General features: G+C 51.8%; 1 protein-coding gene across 5 annotated transcripts in view; it reads left to right on the top strand.

Annotated features, from left to right (window-relative positions):
* The first annotated feature begins 5,155 nt into the window (after positions 1 to 5,155).
* ACTN4 (actinin alpha 4) overlaps positions 5,156 to 10,843 on the top strand; it is a 72,566-nt gene continuing 66,878 nt past the window's right edge. For 3 of the 5 annotated variants that reach the window (XM_067718506.1, XM_067718507.1, XM_067718509.1), the window contains exon 1: positions 5,158 to 5,409. In XM_067718506.1, coding sequence (XP_067574607.1) covers positions 5,248 to 5,409 — 162 coding nt within the window. In that variant the 5' untranslated portion in view covers positions 5,158 to 5,247. Of the gene's footprint in view, positions 5,410 to 10,843 lie in introns of all 5 variants that reach the window. The other 2 variants (XM_067718508.1, XM_067718505.1) reach the window with 2 other exon arrangements.

Below are 10,843 nucleotides of genomic sequence, written 5' to 3'. Positions count from 1 at the left end.
GCCCTGTTACCTTCTTGTTGGCTTCCTGACTCTGCCCCTCTCCCGCCGGGGGAGCAGGCCTCGCATGGCCCTGTGCTGCAGCCACCTCTGTTCTGGCTGCCCACACCCACGTCCACCAGCAGCCAAGCTTCCTTTGATCTCCTCTGCCCGGACCCAGCAACTGACCTCCATCACCACCTTCCTGACCTGTCAGGTCACAAGTGGAGGGCACGCAGCCATGAGTCAGCAAAGAGGGTGTGAATGGGCTGTGGGTGAGTCAGCAAGGAGGAGGGTGTGAATGGGCTGTGGGTGAGTCAGCAAGGAGGAGGGTGTGAATGGGATGTAGGAGCCCAGCCCTGCACCTGGGGCCAGCTTGGGCTCTTCTGTCCTCTTGAAAACCTAGGCGAACAGGTGTGGCCACTGGGTTCCTGGTGAGGGAGAGGCACCGGTTGCCCTTGGCCCTCCTAGATGCAGCCACTAGTGGCCCTGAGGCAGTGGCTGGAGGGGTGAGTTTGTGGGGGGAGGGGGGGTATTCTGGCTGCTTGCTCAAGCGGTTTTGTGTCCTTGCTTTCTGTTCCTCAGTTTCCTCATCTGTGAAAGGGGGAGAATAATGCACCCTTGTCAGAATCATGAGGATTCTGTGAGCTCTGGCTGGTAAATTCCTCAGATCAGGACCTAGCCTGATTTTGGCGCTTAGAAAACTGGAGTCGTTAATTTCAGAGTCAGAAGAGTTTGTCCCCAGTGTTGCAAACTAGTCCCCAGCACTCTTCTGTTTGGTGAGACTTTATAAGAAAATTGGGATTTGAGGCCAGGCCATTCCACCCCTACCCCATGCCAAGTCCCAGCCTACAGTGGCCAGGAGGCCTAGCACACGTCACATGATCCTTAGTTGGGTTGGTCATTCGCATTTTACAAAGTATTCCAGACATTCTGGCAGAGTGACCTTAGGTTGGTTATTCGCATTTTATAAGGTATTCCAGACTTTCAGGCGGAGTGACTTTGGGCGGGTGTCTTCACTGGTGAGCCTGTTGCCTGCAGGAAGAGGGAGTGGGGACAACAGTGACTGGGGAAAATGGAGGAAATCAAATGCCACAATAGATGCACATCCCTTTACATAGACTGCTGGTGCCCCTGAGGGAGCGCCTGATTCTCAAATGACCATATGTGTGGACTCTGCACACGGAAAGGGCAGGTGAGCCTGTGCTGCCAGCCTTCCCAGCCCTCCCCACTTGCCAGCACTCACACCCATCGTTCTCTGAGGGCCCTGACTTGGGGAGCCAGGGCCGACGGGACACCCTTTGCTCTGGGATCAGACCTGAGCAGGATCCAGGAACTAGGGCATACCCAAACCCTGGGGACAAAGGGTGCTTTTGCAGCTCAGGAATTGGGAGCTGGCTCTAAGGGGGGTAGAAGGAGGGGAGACTGGTATGCTGTTACCCACCCATTTGGTTGTGTGAGTCAGCAAAAGGCACCCTTTCTGGGTGGGCACACTCCCACTCACCCATGTAACATTGCCCTTGTGTAGGGTACAATGGGCCATGGCCACCCTGCAGGGGAGGAGGAAATGACCTTTATCTGTTTTGGAAGCCACAACTTGTCCGGCTTTGCCAACCTGCTTTTACTCCAGGAGGATCATCCTTTGAGCAGCTAAGAGGCCTGGCTCTGCAGAACGACTGAGTTCAAACACCAGCCTAGTGACCTTCGGGGGTGTTAGTCAACCCCTCTGTGCCTCAGTCTTAGAGCTGGGGAGAGTACCCACTCCAGTCATTGCTGTGAGTTAATGCACTCAACTTGTCACCTGTCATGGTGGCTCGGGCTTAGGGCTGCTGTTTCAGGTGCTTCCACAGTCACCTCTAGACATCCCAGGACCTGTTCATGTTCCTGCCCTGAGAGGATGCAGCCCTCTCTCCTTTGTTTCATCTAAGTAGCATTAATAATGGGATACAGCATTTATTTGTTTTAATTCAACACTTATTTATTTAATTTATTTTTTTGACCGTGAGGCTTGTGGGATCTTAGTTCCCTGACTAGGGATTGAACCTGGACCACAGCCATGAAAGTGCCGCATCCTAACCATTAGACTGCCGGGGATTTCCCAGTAATGGGATACAGCATTTAATAAGTTCTGACTGAAGTCTCGAGAGCTCCAAGAAATGGTGATGTGGAAATGGTGAACCTAATGCCAGGGCCCACTGGCCATACCCTTTCACTCAGGGATCTCTCCCTGCCCCCTCTTCTTGCCTGCTGCACCTTAACCCTCCATAAACAGTAGCTATTATTACTGCACTGTCCATGGATGGCTGCTGGGAAGTGGCCTCAAAGCTGGCAATTAAAGGGAGCCTTTAATTTAAACCTCATTGGCTGGGGACCTCGACATCCACTTCATCTCTGAGCCCTTGGTCTGGGAGGTTTCTCAGTGTCAACCGGGAGCACGCAGGGAGGGGCAGATGGCCCATTGTTTGAGTGGCCTTTCCCTGCCCAGTGAGCCCAGCGCAAGAGTCCTGGGCTCGTTCTGCAGGTTAGGCAGGAAGAGGGTGCTTTGCCCCAAGCCAGACCCAGCCCAGCCCAGCCCAGCTTTGGAAACAGCCAACACCCGTGTCTTTGGCCAGGTCATGGCATTACCTGGGAAAGTGGGCTGCCACCTAGGCATCATCCCCTTCCTTTGCTTGCCCTTGGATCTCTTCTAGTGCCTTTGAGAGAGGAGAGGAGAGATCCCGGTAGCTCCCATAACCTGGAGAAGCTGTGTCTTCTAATCCCCATCCCCAGCAGATGACTGCAACACAGTCCTTTTGTATTGCCAGTCAGGCTCTGCTTCAGTCAAACCCTTACCTTCTTACCTTCCCTAACACCCACCCATTCCCCTCAAGGTTGCTCTAGGTCCAAAACCTAGAGCCATCTTGAGTCTTGATTCTTTGCTCTTTCCCGCCCCTGCCTCCCACCCCCATCAAATTCATGACACTAAGTCTTGGAGGCTCCACTTTCCCACATCCTCCCACTGCCTCTCCTCAGCACTCTCCTCCTTCACCCTCTTGTCTGTCTGTCCAGCCTCGTCAGGACCATCGCGGCAGCCTCCCCGCTGGACTCCCTGAACTCACTCCACCTTCTACAGTATGTTCCCCTTGTGTGGCCAGACAGACCCTAGGGACAGTTGAATCAGACCCCACCCCTGCTTGCAGTCCTCTCCTAACTTACCATTGCACTTAGCATAAAATTCATTATATGTCCGCACTGCACTTAGAATAAAATCAAAACTTCTTTTCAGGCAAAAAATAGTAAAAAAACCAAAAAACCAAAAAAACTCCTCAGATTCTTCAGTATGGTTTTAAGTCTGTTCATTCATCTGGGATTTATTAAGCTTCTGTCTTGTGCCAGACACTGCTTCAGGGGCTAGAGATACAGCAGTGACCAAAGCAAAAGATCCTCACCATTCACGGGCTGACATTGTTGGGAAGGAGACAAATAAACATGATAAATAAACCAGTCATGTAGTATATTAAATGGTGATCAGTATTCTGGAAAGAATAAAGCTGGGAAGGTGTGGGATGCTATTTATGAAAAGGTGGTCAGGGGAGGTCTCACGAGGTGATACTTCCGCTGATCTGCAGGAGAGGAGGCTATGAGCCCAGGGGATCCAGTATCTGGGGAAAGTGTTCCAAACAGTGGTAACAGGTATCACCGTATACAAAGGCCCTGAGGCTGGAGCATACCCGGGGTGTTGGAGGAACAGCTAGGAGGCCAGCAGTGTGGCGGGAGCTCAGAGAGGAGGGGCAGAGTGGGAGGTGAGCTGGGATAAGAATGGGGACCAGGATGACCAGGACCTGGAAGACCTTGTGGGTTTGGCTGAGGCCCCAGGAGTCTCGGTTATTTCAAAAGCTGGGCTGGGCTGCACCAGGGCAAGGAAGACTCCGGCAGCCTTTCCTCCTTTCCTTGACTTTGACACGAGGCACCAAAGGAAGGTTCTGAGCAGGGAGGAAGGGACTTGATCTGACTCAAGTGTTCACAGGCTCCTTCTGACTTCTCGTGAGAAGGAGAGTTGGGAGGTGAGTGGAGGAGCAGAGAGATGGTGAGGACGCTACTGCAGTGGTCCAAGCGAAAACAAGGCGAGGCTGGACAGGACCAGGATGTGTGGCCGTGGGGGAAAGGGGAAGTGGGTGGATTCCGTACATACTCTGAAGATGGAACTGACAGAATTTCCTGAAGAACTGGATGTGGGGTGTGAAGACAGAGGAGCCAAGGAGGACTGCAAGCTTTGTTGCCTGCACAGCTGGAAGGATGGAGGTGCCATTGACTGGGATGGGGATGACTGTGGGGTGACCAGGTCAGAGAGCAAGATGAGGAGCTCCGCTTTGGATATTTACACTTGACATGCCTCAATGTAGCAATGTCATTTATCTGTATTTATTTATTTATTGCTGCGCCACGCCCCCCCCATATTAGCCACTTGAGAACCAATCACATTTATCATGCTCGGCACCATATCGCCAGTACCCAAGAACAGGCCCTGGCACACCAGTAGGTGCCCAATAAATGTTTGTTGAATGAATGAAGATAGACAAGTCCAAAAAATCCTCTACCTTTCCCATCAGCCAGTATCTATTCCAGTCTATCTAACTCCCATGTTCATTTCGTGAATCCCTCAGATGTTTGTTCAAATGTTCTCCTTCTCCGCAAAGGCTACCTTGAGTACTTCGTTTACGTTCCAGCTTTGCTTGATTTTTCTCCATAACACTTACCCCTGTAATATATATGTACTTAAAATTTTGTTGTCTCCCTTCCATGAGGCCAGGGAGTTTTGTCTATCTTGTTTACTGGCAACGCACACAGAGGGCGCTTAATAAATATTTGTTAAATTTCTGTTACTGAATGGGAATACACGCCACGCCTCAGCAGGTTCAAGCCTGATGTCGAGACCCGCCTTACGAATCATCCATGCTCGGGCCCCGCCCACACGCAGAGGCCGCGCGCGCTCACGCGGGAGAGGGGGCGCGGCTCGTCCATGAGCTGAAGGGCCGAGGGGAGGTGCACTCTGCGCAGGCTCCGAGCTCCCCGAGGCGGGGTTTCAGTGCTTTTTGGCATAGGAAGCGCGCGCGCGCGAGAGGGCGGCGGCGGCGGCGCGGTGCGCAGGCGCAGCGAGCAGTGCGCAGGCGTCAGCGGAGGGCGGGCTGAAGCTGCTGAAGCGGCGGCGGTAGCGGCGGCGGCGGCGACGGCGGCTCGGCCAGAGGGGCGGGAGCAGAGGCGGGAGTGGACGGGCTCGGGAGAGGCAGCGGAATGGTGGACTACCACGCGGCGAACCAGTCGTACCAATACGGCCCCAGCAGCGGGAGCAATGGCGCTGGCGGCGGGGGTAGCATGGGCGACTACATGGCCCAGGAGGACGACTGGGACCGGGACCTGCTGCTGGACCCGGCCTGGGAGAAGCAGCAGCGCAAGGTGCGCGGCCCGCGGGCCGAATGGGCTGGAGGGGGGGGCTTCCGAGGGAGGCTGGGGGCTGGGAGGTCCTGAGACGGAATTGGAGGGTCTGTGGTGAGAACTGGGCGTCCTGGGAATGAACTGGCGGGTCTGGGAAGGGGTTTAGAGTCCTGAAGAGGAGTTGCAGAACTTGAGCAGGGAATTGGGAGTCTGAAAAAATAATTGGCGGCTGAGGAGGGAATATGGAAATCTAAAACAAGGAATCGGGGAGCCCGATGAAGGAATTGGAGGGTCTGGGCGGGGAATTGGGGGAAACCGGCGAGATGATTGGAGACTCTAAAATGGAATGGGGTCTGAGGCGGGACTGGTGGGTCAGGATGGACTGGGGGGTGTTCAGAGAGAAACGGGGGAGTCTGGAATTTGTGGGTCAGGATAGAGTTAGGTGTCGGGGGAGTCTGAAGAGCTCGAGTACGGAGGGGGTTATTTGGATTGCGGAATCCTCTGAAGAGGGTTGGAATTGTGGGAGCCCCGGGTTGGGGGACTTCTAAAGGGGATGAAGATTCTGGAAGTCTGAAGATGGAGTAGGGGTACCAAGGAAGGGATTATGAAGTCTGAAGAGTAGTGGGAGGACTGGGGAGACTGGGGAGGTGGAAGGAGGAGAGGGGCTGAGGAAAGAAGTGGGTGTGAAAGGACCCGGAGCTTGGGGGGTGAGAACGGGGAGGGCTGCTAAGGAGGAGTTCCGGGACTCCGGGTCTGAAGGGAGAAGTTAGGGAGCTGTGAATAGGAGGTTTTGGAGGAGGTGAGATTTATTTGGGGTGCGCTGTTCTACGGGGAAGAGGAGAAGATTGGGAGATAAGAAGAAGAGGAGGAATGTGATGAGGCCGAGACCTCATTGATGAGGAGAGGCCGAAGGGGGGATCCAGAGAGTATCTGGAGTGTTTTGAGGAGGGGTTCTGAAGAACTGATGGAACGCAGACAAAGCTCAGCAAAGGGTTGGCGGCGCCGGAGGCTAAGGTAGCCTGGACCAGGTGAGGATGGCGGGAGGGAATGAGCGGAATGGCGGATGGTGGGAGGGAGGTTAGAGTAGTAATGAAAGTCTCATTAGAAAGGGAGTGTGTGATGGATAGACTGAGAAAGGAATTTGGGGGTGGGGGCTTCTGGACATGCAGTCCCGAGACTGGAGAGAGTGTGTGTATTGTGAAGGGAGAATACATTGTTTGGGGAGGAAGAGGTGAGAGTGTCCAGAAGAATTGTGTCTTTTGGGGGTGGTGGTGAAGAGCTCTTTCTAAAGCAGGGTCTGTTTTCAGGTGGCATGTTGAGAAGGTGGTGTGTGTGTGTGTGTAATCCAGGGTGGTTGAGAGGGGAGAGCTCCAAGCTTATAGAAGAGAGGGTTTGAGCATGTGCAGCAAGAGCTAAAGAAAGGAGGGTGTTGAGTGGGTGTGTGTGTTGGGAGGGGGCTGTTTAAAAGTGTTGTGTGTGAAGAGGGTGGGAAGTACTTGCACTTAGAGGCATTTAATATGTTCCGGAGATCTGGATTTTCTTCCTAGCTTTGTTGTCAGCTCTGTGGCCTTGGGCAAGACCCTTGATCTCAGGGCAGTTCTGTCATCTGTGACATGAGGAGGGGTCGAAGGGGTCCCTTCTTGATTCTACAAGGATGGATGTGTGTGGTGTTGGGACTTCGGGAGGGTAGCTTTGGGGGAGCTTCCTCAGGATCATGGGGGCCAACTCAGGCGAGGGGCTCGAGTGGCGAGTGCGGCTGGAAGCCTCTTGAGGGTGTGAGTTGGTGCTTTGGGAGCTCCGTGCAGGCAGCCCAGTGTGGAGGGGAAAGGGTGAAGGGAGCAGCTGTTCCAGGCACCCTGGGGTGGAGCCTGGCATGACCTTGGGTAAATTACCAACCTCTGCTTGAATTTCCTCATCAGTAGTTGGGGGGGGGGCGGGTGGCGCCTTGATGGTGGTGTCCTTATCTGTTGCCCCACCTTTCTCCGGGTGGACAGGTTGAGATAATCTGACATAAAATTCTTTTTGAGGGGAGAGACCTAGCCTGCAGTCTCAACAGTAATTTATTGCTGGAGGCAGTGCCGGGCTGGAAAAGGTTAAGAGTTGCCAAGAGACTTGGAAAGTTGGGAGGGGAACAGGGGGCCACGGGGTTGTTTTTGAGCATGTCTGGGATCTGTCTTCTCCAGCTCCAGGTGCTCGGGGAGAATGAGCTTCGGAACATTTTTACTCAGGTGGTGGGAGTGGGGACCTTCCCTTTCCCTCCCTTCCTGACTTCTACGACTCCCAGAGTGACTCCCTTTGCTAGCTCACTTCCACTCCCCTCTGGGAGTTAGGGTGTGTGCTCCTTCGTGGTTATAGTCTGCCTTGTGCGCTGGGTGAGGCTGAGGCACCATTCAGGCCTGGGTGGGACCCCCTAGGGGACTCACCGGAACCCCTAGGCCTTGCTGCTGTTGGATCATCCTCCCTCCTCCCTTCCACAAGGACCAGGCGAGGTTCAGGGAAAGGGTGGCTCACAACCCCTCTAATACTAGCTGTTTTAGGTTCTCAATAAGGGGCAGATTCTAGTGTGTCCTGCTTTATACAACTGCTACAAATACTTACACACAGCTGTACTTTGGGGGGAAATGTCGCTTCACTGCTGTGCACCTGCCTGTTATGGGGTGGGGATCCTTTCTGAAATGGGAGAAGGAGTAATTGAAAGGAACCATATACACAAGTTTGTGCTGTTGTCTTCCTTCTAAGAGGAACCCCCCCACCCCCATTCCCCCCAGACAGGCTGGCTGGGTTTTTCTGCGCTGCAGTGTCACTTTAGTGAATGACAGATTGCCCTTCTTGCCCCTTCAAGGCTGAGCCACTGGTCACAGGGAGAGTGGCAGTCCTGTGAGTGTCCTGTGTGTACTCTCATACCCTAAAAATCACTATCCAGGATAGCTGTAGGCCCTTAAAGCGTGTGGAATTGAATTCTTCTAGGAATTAAGCAAGGTTTGGCCCAAGTCAGAGGGTGCGTGTGATCCTGGTGGTTCTCACTTCTACCTGAAGCCCTTCTAAGGACCCTTGTAACCAAGGCATTACCTGATAAGTAGCTTATGCAACAGTTCTGATCTGGGAAGGCTCTGCGTGTTTTCTCCAGGGGTGTGGGGGAAGGACTGGTCTGGCCTTTGAGCAAATTCTTGAGCAATTATAGCTCTGGGCCAGAGTTCTCTCTCCCAGTTTCTGAAAGGGGCCTGGGTAGCCTTGCCCCGCCCCCGCCCCCCCATTCTGCTGGACAGGTGAGGTCACTTGATAGCTGATCTAGAACTTCTCATCACAGCAAGAGGAATTGCCTCCTTTGCTAAGGTTGCCTGTTCATTGAAACATCACTGCTTACAGGGCCTCAGTGTTTAGACCCTGACCTTTGACTCAGGCTCTATTAGATTTGAGTTAATTATTTGAAAGTTCTGATGGTGTCTTGTTTTTCTCCAAGTAGAGTTTGTTTGTTTTGTTTTTTCCTTAGGCTGATGATAGAGACCTCAAAGTAGCCGTCTGTTATTTTGTTCCATTACTCTAATTGCTTGCCTCTTAGGACTTGGCTGAGACTAGCAAGATCCTTAGCAGTTTTAAAAACTGAATAAGTTACATACTGAAAACAAAAACAAAACCCCAAAAAACCTAAACTCAGTTGTCATCTAGAATTAAAGACTGTAAATATGTGAGGGCGGCAGGTATCCTGTTTGCCTTCTTGGGAGAGAGGTAGGGGTAGCTATTAGCTGCTAGCCTCTGTCCTCCCCGCCCCCCAACCATGTGTTTTAAGAACAGGGCTTTTCTGATGACTGCGGAAGAGATGAGATGTGGGAGGATGGCCTGGGAGTACAGCGCCCCTTGTACTCACTCACACTCATTCAGCTGAGAGTTGAAATCTGGTTGGTGCCATGGAGTGGTGCCTGTTTCTTCATATAATTCTGTGCTCTCCAGGGCGTGGGCCCAGGATTGCCCTCTACCTTTTGAAACACCCTCCCTGAGACCAACAAGGAAGCTGCTTTGGCAGCCGGGAGCTGACTCACTCTCCAGTTGGAACTGGTGCTAAATGGTTTCATTTAATGGCAGCCGATTGCCTGGCCTAGAGTGGGATGCCTTGTGGGAAAAGTTTGGTGAAAGTGTTGAGGAAAACAACCCCGGAAATTAGGGTGGGGTTTTAATATCCAGGTGCTGCTGGTGCTACTAAACTCCTGAGATGCAGTACGGGAGGTCAGTTAAAATGTAGGCTTGCACTCAAAATGTCCTCTTAATCAGATGTCAGGGGAGCGGGGACAAGCCTGGATTCCAATCTGAAGCCTCTGGGGTGGGGAGTTCTGCCACTTAAACATATATTCCAGTCACGGCTGACTTTGGCCAGACAGCACCCTTCTACAGCATTAACTGAGTGAGTAGTACAAGTTATTTGGCAGTGCTGGTCTAGCAGATGACAGCGAAGAGAATGGAGCCAGAAAGGAATTGATTTGGGGAAGGCTCAAGGAATTTCTGAGACTGTTGAGATGAACGCTTTTGGCTTTTGCCATATTGATTTATAGTGTGCTGGGAATTGTACAAGCCTTTGACCAGATCTTAGGGTTGTTCTTTAAAAAAAAAAAAAATTCCTTTGCTCTTATTTTGGGGGGAGGGGAGAGGGAAAGGGCAAAAATAAGGAACAGCTGTTTGCTCTGGTATCACTTGCTCATTCAGGTTTTCTGAATGGCTGAATTATCAACATGTTTCTCTCTTGTCTGGCATTTGGTATATTCCAGATCAATGGTTTCCCCAGCTTTATCCTTATTTCCTTCACTTAGTGATGTCTGTGTTTTCATCAGTCATGGTCAGTTCCCTTCCGTTGCCTTTATTTACCTATTTATTTTACAGAATAGCAAATGCACTCACGTTACCTTGTTTAAGTCTCCCTTCCCCCCCTTTTCTTTTTTCATGGAAATAGGAGGCAAGTGATAGCAAGTTGGTAATTCAATGGCAGTGGTAATTGAAACACTGACCTACTAAAAGGTGGGTGGAAGCTTCTACTTGAGCAGCTACAAATCCTGTCATCCAGGGAGATTTGAAAGAAGCCTTTATGTCCTGGGTAGTTTGAGAGCTCAAAATCAGTCTCCTTTAGGATGAGGTTAAACTTTGAAACATCAAAGCATCAAGCGTGGTTATAAGGAAACTTAGTTTTACAGTGTTGCCTGTCTAGACGCCAGAAGTTGTTATAAAGTGTCTGAAAGTGGCACAAGTAACACTTGCTTTTCTTCAGGAAGGTTTATGAGTTACATTTTAGTCAGTAACCCAGGTATCAGGGAGTGTAGGGTTCAGTGAGTTAAGAGAAACAGAATCATTTAAAATTCCAGCCTCTGTTTAAAGAGTGATCTTATTGGGAGGAAAAATTAACCGGCGGCTGGGAGGAGGATCCCGCCTCCTCCAGAAAGTGAAAACTGCATACATTTAACTGGCAAGAGTG

This window comes from Pseudorca crassidens, chromosome 20 (assembly GCF_039906515.1).
Source record: "Pseudorca crassidens isolate mPseCra1 chromosome 20, mPseCra1.hap1, whole genome shotgun sequence".
NCBI lineage: Eukaryota > Metazoa > Chordata > Mammalia > Artiodactyla > Delphinidae > Pseudorca > Pseudorca crassidens.
The sequence above is the reverse complement of the archived record's forward strand: the minus strand, read 5'-3'. Positions and strand labels throughout refer to the sequence as shown.